The 13,536-nt window shown below is 41.2% G+C and overlaps 1 protein-coding gene across 2 annotated transcripts in view; it reads left to right on the top strand.

The window, feature by feature from the left end:
- The window catches only part of igsf21a (immunoglobin superfamily, member 21a), a 360,747-nt gene that overhangs the window by 327,361 nt on the left and 19,850 nt on the right, over positions 1–13,536 (top strand). Inside the window, exon 8 of one of the 2 annotated variants that reach the window (XM_050038823.1) lies at positions 8,261–8,361. In XM_050038823.1, the coding sequence (XP_049894780.1) occupies positions 8,261–8,361 (101 nt within the window). The remainder of the gene's footprint in view (positions 1–8,260; positions 8,362–13,536) is intronic. The other variant, XM_050038824.1, reaches the window with a different exon arrangement.

The following is a 13,536-nucleotide window of genomic DNA, read 5'->3' as shown; positions in this document are numbered from 1 at the left end:
ATATATATATATATATATATATATTTATATTTATATAGTCTCTGTTATGGTAATGTCTGTGTGACATGTCATACAACTCCGGATAGACACGGCTAGCACCAGCTTCTCCTCCATTTTTTCTGGTTACCAGGGTGACGAGTTCTGCGATATGATTGGTTGCCTGTAAAAAGCGCCGGTGACGACACCAGCGCCCCTCTTAAAAGTTCAGAGATTTTCAACTCAAAACGTTCAGAGCGGCCGCACAAAAAAGGAGGAGCGGCCGGAAAAAAGACGCTGGGCGCAGCCCCTTTTCCCTAGGCGGCCGCAAACGCTCTCTCCTCATTGGGAACAATTGAAAAAAGACGCTGGCCTTCTTCTGGCGCTCAGAAAAAGGCGCTATGTGGACACAGGGCCTTATACTAAACACGTTTTCCAAACAAATACAACATGCTAACGTAATTAGCACAAGCCTATGGCATTTTACATTGTATGAATTAGCTTAGCGGTTAGCAGAAATTTCCTCTACTTATTTGAAGCCAGGGACAACAGCAACATTTAACAAAAGTAACGCTAGCAAATTCAGCTCCATTACAACTCAAAAGGTTCACTGACAAAACAACTGTCTTAAACTAAACACGTTTTCCAAACAAATATAACATGCTAACGTTATTAGCACAAGCCTATGGCATTTTACATTGTATAAATTAGCCTAGCAACCAGCGTAGATTTCGTCTGCTCATATGAAGCCAGGATAAATCACACACAAGACTTAAAATGCTGTTTTTGTGGAGGCTTTATTGTCTTCACAATTTATTGTTTCTTATCTGTGAAATTAAAGTAAATAAAAGCTTTGTTTTCACTGAGGGAAATGGTTTCAGCTTATAAACATAGACAGGAGGTCTGCATCGCCGCAACATGTAGTTACATTTCTGGGGAGGTGCACGGCGTAGGTAATGGCCTAGCTGTAGGTACAGTGTCGATTCGACGCAGAGGTATAAATCCCGCTTAAGACAATCAATAGTTTCACACACTCCATGTTTCTAAGAGCAACTTATTGATGGTTTTGTTTGTTTGTTATCATGGAATTTATTGATTTTAAGTCAAATATAAAATATTACCAACCTGATCCTTTAAACCACTTCATCATATCTGAGCACAGGAGAGGATCCAGTGTCTAAAAAAGCAGTTTGGCCCTTATTTAAACACCAATTGTCACAAATGGTATTGTCACTTTTTTCAAAACGGGAATATGTCATACCAGGAAAATCGTCTTTTAAAAAGTAATAACTGTCACCATCATATCCCAAGTGGATTGAAATATAGTACATCACATGCAAGCCGGAGACAGCCGCATCATTTGAAGGTATAATGGCATGAGCTGTCTCCTCCAGACAAAGTATTGCAGTGAAGATCCTAACAGCTCTTTGCCTCTTTCACATGTTGATGATAAAACAGATGACACACCCTGAGGGGAATGGGGCCCTGTGAAACTCTTGCTAAATGTCAAAGGCGCTAATATTTTGACAAGCCTTTCCCTCAGCTGTGTTTGAAGGCATTAATTTATCATTACCTTTGTTCTTTTAAAGAGACGGAAGGAGCATCAGCAGACAGCCTTGTTGGGTTTTTTTCTCCCCAACCACGTAAAGAAAAGAGAACAGAAAATGTGCGTCTGTTGATTCTAATTAGAGCACGCTTGAAATTCAAAGCATTCACAGGCCTCCTTTTTAGGCTCGATCCATCTTGGAGTGGAAGAGTCTAAAAAAAGTAAAAGGGCTGTAATTCAGGTCAGAGGTTACCTACAATATAAATTAGATTTGGCTCGTATCATAGACACACAGGTTCTTACAGTATCGCAGCATTGTTTAACTCTCATTGAATGTGACTGTGTAAAACAGCTCTCCACATGAATCCCACCACTTATACCGTATTCATTTCTATTATGCAGCCATATCTAGATAATTGCACCCAGGATCTGTCTTACTGTATATACAAACGCTCGCTTGCTCGGTTCTCTCAGGTGTGTTTGGTCAGGAAATGAAAAGGAGGTCTTTGCACTGCCCATAAGTAATAAATCTTTCAGAGATTTAATATTGCCACATGAGACGGAGCGACAGTCTGACAATCGACCAATGTTGTATTGCACTTCATGAATATTCACGACCGGCTCCGTGCTCTCCATACAAATGGACTTGAAGCCGACGCCGGGTGTTGGGTATCCAAAAAAGAAGTGCTATGCCTGTATGAGATCATGAGAGTGGTCTTTTCTGCACTCGTGGGTTGTATTCATGAAGATAGTGCATCTTAATAATTAAAGTAAGTTCTCTGCTTTGGATTTAGATGAGCTAAGGTGTTTATTATTCAACATCATTAGACAAGTGGTGGGATTCTCATTTCATACAGCGTGCAGCAGCGAGAAGGGATCCAGGCTTCCTCACATCTCCCAGTCATTGCTTTGCCAGACCGTGATAATCAAAGAGCAGATGCTCAGTTTCAGGAAGGCGCCTGTGATCTGTGCATGTGTGTGTCTGCGTGTGCATTTTGGAGGATTGAATGCATATATATGTATGGTTATTTGTATGTAAATGTCCGTGTGTGAGGGTGTTTGTCTGTTTGCCCGTGCCAATAGAGATTTATGATGTGTGCCTAGTATGTTGTTTGCATCTGTGTTCACCTGCAGCTCGGCTCCACATTCATCAATCTGCCTTATCTTCCTGCTTTGGGTCACCTCGTCTGTCTGTGAGTGACATTACACAGTGGCGGATTTGCCACGATAGAGCGATCCAGCAGTCAGTCAGGCCTTTAAGATTCGCTTGCATGCCTCTCCAGCTTCTCTTTTTCATCGAAACCAGTCACCCAGCTAATGTGATAGGTTCCCTTCGACTGCTTAAGTCTGTTGTGCAGCTGGGCAGACCTGTTGATGTCTTGGCGCGGTATTAAAGCACACCTGATGCATGGTGCACAGTTGTTTTTCTGGAGGCTATGTTTATTCTCTGACCCGTCCTGAAGTGATAACAGTTCCATCTTTCGAACTGAAGACGCCAGGTCTTAGGTGACGGTCTCAAGGGAGCGTGGCTCATTTCCCCTGTGAGGCCGTCACCCTCAGAGAGAGGCTGCGTTATGTCCATCACACTGCATGCTGCCCTAATCAAAGGTGGTGACGTAGGATGCCAACTGTCACTGTTGGAGCAAATCCCAGAAATCAGCCATCATCTTCCCCGGCCATATGCCTCGCGAGCTCTATGTGACGCCATGACACCAGTATTTAAAAATACCCTTCCGTTAGTGTGTGGGCGGTGGGAAGATAGGGCTCCACGCTGCCATGCCAAAACTAGCCTGTGAAATGCCATCCGTCTTCAGCATGAGATGGAACACTTAGCCATGTCTAACTGCTCACATGATGGCTCTGCTTGGGTTGCCAGTATAAATACGTGGATGTATTCCTTTTAATCTTTAAAAAAAAGGGTGATTGATTCCAAGATTTCTTCTTAGACTTTGCACCATTATTTTTTTGGACAGCTAGGCACTGATATCCTGGACAAATAGACCCATTTATGCAGAATAACAAGTTCTCTAGTGGTGCTGAAATCTGTCCAAAATTTCAATATGTGCTTTTTCCATTTCCATTTTCATGTAATTTGACTCTATTTATAGAGTTTTTTTTCCATTTATCAGACGAGATATTACCATAAGCCACCATCTCAAGGTACGAATCTGTACAGAAATATTGTGAAAAATAAAAGAAAACAGACACATCACAAAACATATAAACAAAGACCAACTTTTTTTTTTTTTTTTAATTTTATATACTTTATTAATCCCCGAGGGGAAATTCAATTTTACACTCTGTTGTCAATTACACACAGGTCTGAACACACACATGCACAAACTGGACCTATACATGCACTAAATGGAGAGATGTCAGAGTGAGGGGGCTGCCCATGACGGGCGCTCTGAGCAGTTGGGGGGTTCGGTGCCTTGCTCGGGGGCACCTCGGCAGTGCCCAGGAGGTGAACTGGCACCTCTCCAGCTACCAGTCCTCGCTCCACGTTTTTGGTCCGGACGGGGACTTGAGCAGGCGACCCTCCGGTTCCCAGCCCAAGTCCCTATGGACTGAGCTACTGCCGCCCCCAAACCTGTAGATGTAAAAGCCATTGAGGGTGCATTAGATTTTTTCCAGCTTGATGTTCTGCATCACATCCTTGATCCACTGGCTGTGTGACAGACGGGTTACATCCTCTCATTTAAATAGAACTGAGCATGTAGCTAATAGGGAGAAAAAGCAGTGACCTTCTGTAAAAGAGCAGGAAGATTAGAATCATGTGGAACTGAGAAGATACCAAAAATAGCAATTGTAGGAGAAGGCATAATATTACAGCCATATGTCTTGGAAATTGTGTAGAAGAAGGATAACCAGAGAGGGGCAAGGACGGTCAAAACATAAGGTAGATGGATGCAACAGTCTGTATGCACCTGTCACATGATAGGGCTTTGGTGCAATTTGAAAGCTTTTAGTTTTATAAAAGGATCAAAAAGTCATATTGTGATTATTTTTTGACAGATAACGCAGTTGCAATACTGTGATTTCAATACAAAGCTAAAATGACAATATGATTTTTGTTGGGGTCTGTACCAAACCAGCACGTTCCCTTGAGTCTGTGATTTGTGGGCCGGAGCATCTGTAGCGCCACAATGCTTCATTTATAATGATATGTTATGACACATTTCAGCTTTATCAGAAAATTGCAGCCCCTGTGATTTGGATATTGCACTCAGGGGCGTCGTAGTGGAGGGAAAGGGGGGACTGATTACCCCTGGGCTTTTTAAAGGGCCCCTCTCCTATTGGGACCCTTAAAAAGTTTAGGAGTATTCTAGAATAAAAAGTTTGGTTTGGTTTGCACTTTTTATTTCCAAGTAATCAGTGCCATAACTCATTTAAAATTGACTTAAAAAATCTGTTTAAAGACTGAACTTTGTATATAGAAAAATAAAGGTGGAAGCTCGCTGAGGCCCCACACACCCCTGAAAGGTGTGAAGTGGTTTAGTCTGCCCCTGCACTACCCTCTTGTACTCCACCCCCATTTTGTAGCAAAAACGCCTAAAATGACATACCCAAATTAAAATGACTGTAGCTTCTGAACCGCTCTGACTACATGCATGCATGAGGTCTTGCCAGAAAGAAAACTCTCTGAAGTTTCTTGTGAAAGTATCACCAGAAACACTCTAGGTGATACAGAGACAGAGTAATGGGCCTCTGAAGTCAGTAAAAAATTGAAGATTTTGCCTAAAAATAAAAATAAAAAAGTTTTTCAGGATAAATAACTGTCTGTGGCTTCATCCGAGCAGGTAAATGACACTGTGGGGCTGTAGGCACACTATCAATGAACACTCATTTCAAATTTGAAGAAGATTGCTCAAAGTATGACCATTCTACAGTGTTTTTTCCATGAAAAGATCCAGGTGGAGCTCCAAATGACAAGTCGGTCACTCGGCTTCAAAACAGTACTATCAGTGATCAAACAACACTCAGCCGGCTTCAAACATTGTACCTTATTGAAGTCAGGTGTGATTATGATAGCTGATGTTGTTTATGACACAAAAACACCATAAAATATCACCAAATAAAGCCATATGAAACGTGAAAGTTATGATCCCACTTTCTAGATGGTATATTTCAGCCAAAAATAGTGGTAGGATTGAGACTCTTACCTTTTATAAAAGAGCTAAGTCCCCGCTAACGGCTCCACATAAGGTCGCGGGGACTGAATTTGCCATATTGTAATTTCAATGATATCTCAGTTAATTGTACAGCCCTACCATAGAGCAGTTTTGGAGATGCTACTTTGAAAGCTTTGCAAGCTACCAATTACTTCACACTGGCAGAAACTGAACTACAGCAAAGCCACCCTGGGGAGAAATGTCGTTTGGTGAACATTAGCCCCTTTCCCACTGCAAAGAGAAAATAACACCGACACCCTCTGAGATCTGGCTGTTGTATTTAATGGCAAATGTTACAATTGGTATTCACTCCCGGTTCAAATGGCTCTGCAGTCGTCACAGGTCCTGCTCCGATTGACAGTGATGGAAATATGTCACCCAGATGGACATGTGAATTTGGCCGACGCAATGCAGTGACAGACCGCCACAAAATACCATCCATCTCCATCCAAGCAGCACTTGAACATCAATCAAAATGTAGTCGACAGCACTTTTTGGAAGATAGATATTCAAATAAAACATGAAATATAAAATAAGACATGAAATAGTAGTAACTATCTTAACATTTTCACGAGCCTCCATGCTGCTTTCTGTTTACTAACCTGTCTTCCAGCCTGTTTGTAATGTTGAAAATGGCACAATAAACAACTGCACAGATTGTACACATGCTGTTGTTTATTTATCTATAAGTGTTGTTTATTTATCTATATTAATGGTTGTAAATAAGTTTGGGATAGTTGTCGATTATTTCCTTTTTAAATGACACATGAATACTGAGAAGGGTGTAGGATTATAGAAGTGTACATTTCTTCCTACTCCTTTTTGTGCATGTCTGTTGATGAATGAATGAATGAACTTTATTAATATGGCACCTTTCATGCACAAAATGCCTTGCAATTTAGACGGCAAGGACAAACAGCAAAGAAATAAAACCATGCAATTATACAACACTCATTCAAGGAGAAACAAAGAAGAAAAAATCAATTTGGTTGATGTTTTGTTTGTTTTATTTTTATTTTTTATGTTTATTATGTTTATTCGTCATTCATCCCTGGTCTACTGGCAATGATAAAGGAGTCTGTTGCCTAATTTTAGCAGGTTTTCCCATGTTTACATTGTAAAAAATATTATCAAATTGACAATGTAGATATGATGTGAAATTGTAACAAAATATAATACATCACATGCCAGCAATAAAAATGCCACTTTATTGAGTGTATTGCAGTAAGTGCCCATTTGTTCACATGTCACATATAAACCAAAGATTAAAATGCCCTGCTATTCATGGGAAAGTGCAGCCATGTCAGCTTTGGATTTGTATACAATGTCCATCAGTCTGACACCTGCCTTCCAGACACTTGAGCCCATATGGTGGTATCGCTAATTGTGGTCAAAGGGAGGTCAGTTAAAGTGGAGAAGTAAGTAATAAGTAATAAAATAAAAAATCATTCCTTTTCTTTTATGGCCCAAAACTGTTTGTAGTTTCAGTGGTTAACAAAAAACTACCTGAATCATGACGCAAATATGACTGTAGTTGAGCTAACAGCAATTAGATGTAGCTCCCACTCGCCAACGCTGCCCCAGACGTGATATACACAGGCAATGCCACATGCTCAATCCTGGTCACAGATATGACAGTGGAGCTCCTAATCCATTAGTCTGATGCAGACTTGTAGTCAATGGCTGCCTTAGAAAAGGCCGTGCTTCATTAGCCACAGTGGACACTTTGCTGCCAGATTAATAGCTAAATACTGAAGTCATTTATCTGTTTATTTATTTATCCTTTAGTTTAACTCATTAATGAAAACAAGCAACCAGTGTGATTTATATTGAGAGTTCAGATCAAATTAATTGAAGAACTCCTGGGGTGGACTCGTACAGGCATTATTGATAGGTTGCCCTTAGCTTGAGTCTCATTGCATGTGCTGCTCACTTCGTTTGTCTAACATATGGAACCGCACAGCGTGTGGAGCAGTTATCTTTAGCGGGATTGTTAATCATCTCAAATCGTGCAGAACCCGCTTATATGGGCCTAATGCAGTAAACTGTGCAGTTTAGCCGTAATGAAATGACTTACCTTTTTATAACATTATGCAAATCACTCATTTTTATCTCGACGCTACATACACAGGACAATCGCCGGCCCCTCACAATCTCGCAATATTAGAATCTGCCTGCTCCCCCTCCTGCTCGCGCCCCATTGTTTTAGATGGTCCAAATGAAAGCCATCTGGGGGCTGCTGTCCACACCAAGACAAGGGAATTAGCTCTCTGAGTGTCCCTTATCTCACTTCCTCCACACTCCACCCGGTGCACTCCCATTCTCCTCTAGTAATGAGTATCTACCCAATTTAGTTCCTTTTCCCTCCAAGGGGGAATAAATCCAGCACAGTCCTTTAGATGAAAGAACCTGCAGGTCCCTCGCCTCTCGCCCCGTGACCTTAATTGACAGGAAATTGTATTTGTCTCTCTCCCACTGTGACAAAACAGGTGTCCAGCAGGATTTGCTCTTCATGCTCAGTACGATGACCTTTGTCTCTCTTTCTTTTTTTTCTCTCTCTTTTCAGCTGCTCCTAAGGGTCCTAAACTCTTCATGTCCCCCACCAGAGCAAAGGTAGGGGATACGGTGCGCATCACTGTGCAAGGATTCCAGGTAGGATCGCCCGGGGTAAGTGCATGCGGTTGAGGGAGATGAAGGGGGAGAGTCAACTTGAGCATATGTGCAATTAAACCTGTTTAGTTTAAAGGTTTAAAATGAGGGAATTGTTGGCTACTTTTTGCAAACAGTATCACCAGCAAAGTGAAAGTGAAGCCAACCCCTGATTCACTCTGCTTGGCATTTCAGCTCACTATATTTGTATTTTTTCAACACTGTGTTCATGATTTTTGTAGTTTCCTCTTTTCCCTGTTGGAGGTTTTTTTGGGGGGGAGTTTTTCCTTATCCGCTGTGAGGATCCAAGGACAAAGGGATGTCGTATGCTGTAAAGCCCTCTGAGGCAAATTGTGATTTGTGATATTCGGCTTTATAAACAAAAATGAATTGAATTAAAATCAAATCAGATCAAGTTATTTATATAGCACATGTCAAAACAACCACAGTTAAGTTGTGTTGAGTTGACCTGAATTGATTTGAATTGAATTAAATTAAATTAAATTAAATTAAATTGAATTGAATTGAATTGAATTGAATTGAATCGAATCGAATCGAATCAAATCGGATTGGATGCACGCTACACGAATCTCGCACCTGGTCGCTACCATTTTATAAAATCCCTTGCCCTTTACTTTGCAGATAAATACACCACCGCACAATTCAAGTGGGCATGAATGAATGGATCACTGAACGAACCCACTGTGCTCGGGCCAAAGGGCCCAAAGTGTCAAGGGCCCCCCGGCCTTCATCTGGAAAATGTCACTCAAATTTACACGTACTGACCAGAAAGAGACCCAGAGACCACAAAGACACACAAAAAAAAATCACAAAGAGACACAAAATGGTCTCAAAGAGACTGTGCCGGCCCCTGGCATAGGGAGTACACGCGAAAGCTAAGGGTGCCATCATCCACAGGGGGGCGCCACAAATGGGGGAAGGAAAAAAAATCAAAACGTTTATCTTTTACTGTTTTTACTAATATTGTTACTGCCATTATTTTGAATTATTACATAAGGCCACAACAACATAACTACATAGCAGAGCCTACTTACTAATAGAGAGGCCTTTTGTTCTGGGTTCCTGCCCCCTCTTCCCCTCTCCTCAGCTTGTAACACTTTACCTGTTGTCTGAGGATGATAGGTGAGCTATCCAATGCCATGTAAACACAGAAACACACTGTATTATTGTCATGTCAAAATGACAAAAGCTTTCTGGCGCTCACTCAACTACCACTGCACAGCTGAGAGGAGTGTATGTGCAGAGAAACAAAATGGGGGAGGCTCACCTTTAGCACCAAATGTGCTGGGGCTGCCACTGCAAAGAGACACAAACCTTCAACACACACAAAACAACCACAAGGAGGCACAAAGTGGCCACAAAAGACACAGTCATATAAAGAGGCCTAACTACTACAAAGAGATGCAAAACCAGCACAAAGTGTGTGTCTTGCTCCTGTGTAGGAGAGGTGATGGCGCCCATTGTCTCATAATGTGCCAGTGCTTGTGGGGCATAAGTGATGATTGAGAGGACTTAGTTTTGTATCCATCTATGCATTGTTTTTAGTAAAATCCGACATATTATACCTTTGAGTATACAGGCTGTACAGACTCTGTAGTAAAGCCTTAGGCAATGGAATTCCGAACTAAAATGAATAAACTGAAAGAGATTGATCTGTTTGTAAATGACTTGAGTCGATCCATGTCTGTCAGTCTGAGCTAACAGGCAGCCATGCTACGCTGGTGGGTGTAATTTTTGTTGGTCTCAGACTTCCTGCTCCATAATCCCAAAGAAAGAGCCAGAGGTTCAGGCAGAGAGATTGTTTTGTGTCACTGTCATCCCCTGCCAAAAAAGACCATGTCCCCAGTGTGAATGGCCTGTGGATTGTTCTGATCTCTTTGACAGGAATGACACATTGAAGCCAGGCAGCTGGAGTCAGTCAGGTGAAGAGGACCTGCTAATGGCCCACAGCACAAAACACCTTTGTTACATCTCAGTCACTGCTTGAGGACTCTAGATGAATCATAAGTCAGATGTGTATTTAATTTTATTTCACTCTTCTGGGACTTTTCCATGTTAAAATGAATGCTCTGTATTGCTTTTGGTTTAGCGCGCTCAGCTATTGACTGAACAGATTTGTACATGTGTTTGTGTCTGCCCGATGACCTCGGGATTCTTTTAAAGTTTTTCTTTGAACAGTGTTAAGATTGGTTATTATAAACAGGCTTGACTGTGGAATGCAGCCAGTAGGGCCCTTCGGCAGCATAGGCATCAGCGCATGCAGGCTGATCAGAAAGCAAATTTCCCTTATCCTTCACTGGAACTAGGCTTTAGGGTTTCACAAGTAGATAAGATTGTGTGTCAAGACTGATAATTTTGCCTCCCGCCTCTCTGATAAAATAAGATGCTAGTTTCCCCTCTGGTTTATTGTTTTAGGAATTTATTATGGATGATCATCCTACAGCGGGTTTTTTACTTTGTCTTCTTCTTTCATATTGCTTTATGTATGAGATTAAGTAGGACATCGGTGGTTTCAGCGGCACAGTGCACAGACCTTTTGTATTCGGACTCTGTGCTCTCGGGGTTATTATGTGACAGGAAGGTTTCACTTAAACTGTTTTAAGTGTTTTTTCTCTTAATGTGACCTTTTCCCCAAGAGCCTGCCTTAATCTACTGACTCATTTAACCTCTGTCGTGATTTAAACACAGAGCAAGGAGAACTGTTTTATTAACATTTATTTTGAAAGGTTAGACAATTCACAACTACTTCAGGAGTCCGCTTCATACTGTCAAGGGCACTTTTGTACCAAGCATGATTAGAGCAGTTTATCTTAACTCTGAAGTGTTTGGTTTGTTTGGGGAAGTCAGAAAGACATCATATGAACTTGAGTGCATGCCAAGCAAAAGCACCAACAATGCTTGCTTCAATAAAGAATTTCAAAATGTGCACTTTTTGAGTCGATGGAGAGGGATGTTGACATCTGATAGTGGAGGGACACTTGTATTGAAAGACCACAAAGAAAGGGCAAACTACACTCCGCGAATGTTGGGCTGTTTTGCCGGCAAGCTGCGAGCGTTTAGACACACAGAGCCAGATTGGCGAGTTGATGCGAGGTGCCCAATTTTCCACCTCGTAGGGTAGTCATATTGGTGGAACCCTTTTAGTGTAAAAAGACGGAGGCGGCCTTCCGCCACGAGAGGGGCTGTTGAAGACTTGTGGGAGGAGCTGTTGATGACGCCGCATGTGCGAGCCACTGGCTGTGGATAAACAGGAAACAGCTGATAGCAGGAATTAGCGAGCAGCTAGTAGCAAGAGGGAAACGTATACCTGACAGACACTGTAAAGATGAGCAACTGGGGAGACAAGGAATTGCTCGCCCTCCTTGTCTTCGCAAACAAAGAGGCCATTAACCGTCAGATGACGGGGACGGTGAAGAACGGGCCGACTTACGAAAGAGTTGCCGAAGGACTGACCAGCTGCGGCTTCCCTCCCACGTCATTTCTCTAACTTACTCATTTCTTTAAGAATAGATGTGTCCTTCTGTTTTGCCGACAAGTACTTCTTCTAAATCATATCTAACACCCTCTGGAAATTTTTTCTATAATTTTATTCAAAAGGGGACCTGCAGGTGTGTGAGTGTTACAAGTTTACACTCAGTACTGCCCCTTCAGGCCAGAGCAGGTATTTTATATGACTTGGGCAGGATTTATATTTGTGTGTCAGCTCTATGCAGAGCCTACACCGTGAGCAATTTCAAACATAAGTACACAAACTGGCTTCACTATAACTCACATCATTCCTAGACAAACACTTTATCTTTTTCTATTTATCTTTATCTGGACACATTTTCCCCACAAATACAACATGCTAACGTTAGTAGCACAAGCCCATGGCAATTTACACTGTGTAAATTAGCCTAGCAACCAGCAGACTTTCCCTCTACTCAAATGAAGCCAGGGACAACAGCAACATTTAACAAAGGTAACATTACTAAATTTGGCTTTATTACAACTCACAAGGTTCACTGACAAAACAACTGTCTTATACTAAACGCGTTTTCCAAACAAATACAACATGCTAACATTATTAGCAAAGTCTAGAGCATTTTACATTGTAAATTAGCCTAGCGACAAGCAGAGATTTCCTTTTCTCATATGATAAATCATACACAAGACTTGAAATGCTATTTTTGTGGAGGCTTTATTGTTTTCACAATTTATTGTTTCTTATCTGTGAAATAAAGTAAATGAAAGCTTTGTTTCCACTGAGGGAAATGGTTTCAGCTTACAGAAATAAACAGGAGGTCTGTATGGCCGTGACGCGTGGTTAAATTTCTGGGGAGGTGCACACCAGGCTAGGGCGTAGGCTGTACATCGATGCAGAGCTTACCATGGGTACAGCATCAATTTGATGCAGAAATATAGATCCAGCTTTACTAAGGCATATTGTATTTTTGTTTTGGCTTTTTTTTCTGTTTTTTTTTTTTGTTGTTGTTTTATATTTCTCCATAGTCTGAATGGTTTGCATCCCTAGGCAAGCTGTCAGAGCACAGTTGGGCTATTGAACAGGCAGACTGAAGCTGATCTCTTTTTTAACCTGAATTTTTTAATATATTTTTGTATAAATAAAGTAGTGTACTTCAGGGGCTGTTCTGAGTTTCAAGCTTCACACTGTATTAGAATAAAGCGGCCAGAGGGCAGGAGAATAAACACACTCTAAATTCTAAAAGAAAAAAGAAAAACAATGAGGATAAAGTTGCAAATAAAATGGTCAGCCCAGCAGTAAGATCACGTCTTCTTTCAAAATACATTTAACATCAGACCTTTACGAGACCTTCAGAATTTCTTTAGTCCCAAAAACTCTGCTGACCAATTTTTACACGCACAAGACTTCAGTTTTAAAATGTACTTGTGTCTTTAAGCTGCGTATGGAAATGCATTTTGTTTGTTGATGCACATTACAGAAAAAATGTCCACACTTTTACTGTACATGAAAATAATGACAGCCAAATAAATGATTCTACAGAAGGAAAACTTAATTTGTAATATCACCATCACATCGCCATCATATTGTAACAAATGAAGATGTTCACAGCTGTCTCACGAGCATGTCATATTTTTAACCAGCCTAGTTTGAAGTCTAAATTAATAATCTTTTGATACTTGTTTTTGTTGACATAGTTCATATATCAG

Source organism: Epinephelus moara, chromosome 24, assembly GCF_006386435.1.
Source record: "Epinephelus moara isolate mb chromosome 24, YSFRI_EMoa_1.0, whole genome shotgun sequence".
Classification (NCBI taxonomy): domain Eukaryota; kingdom Metazoa; phylum Chordata; class Actinopteri; order Perciformes; family Serranidae; genus Epinephelus; species Epinephelus moara.
Note: the sequence above shows the minus strand (reverse complement) of the source record. Positions and strands in the feature narration are given on the sequence as shown.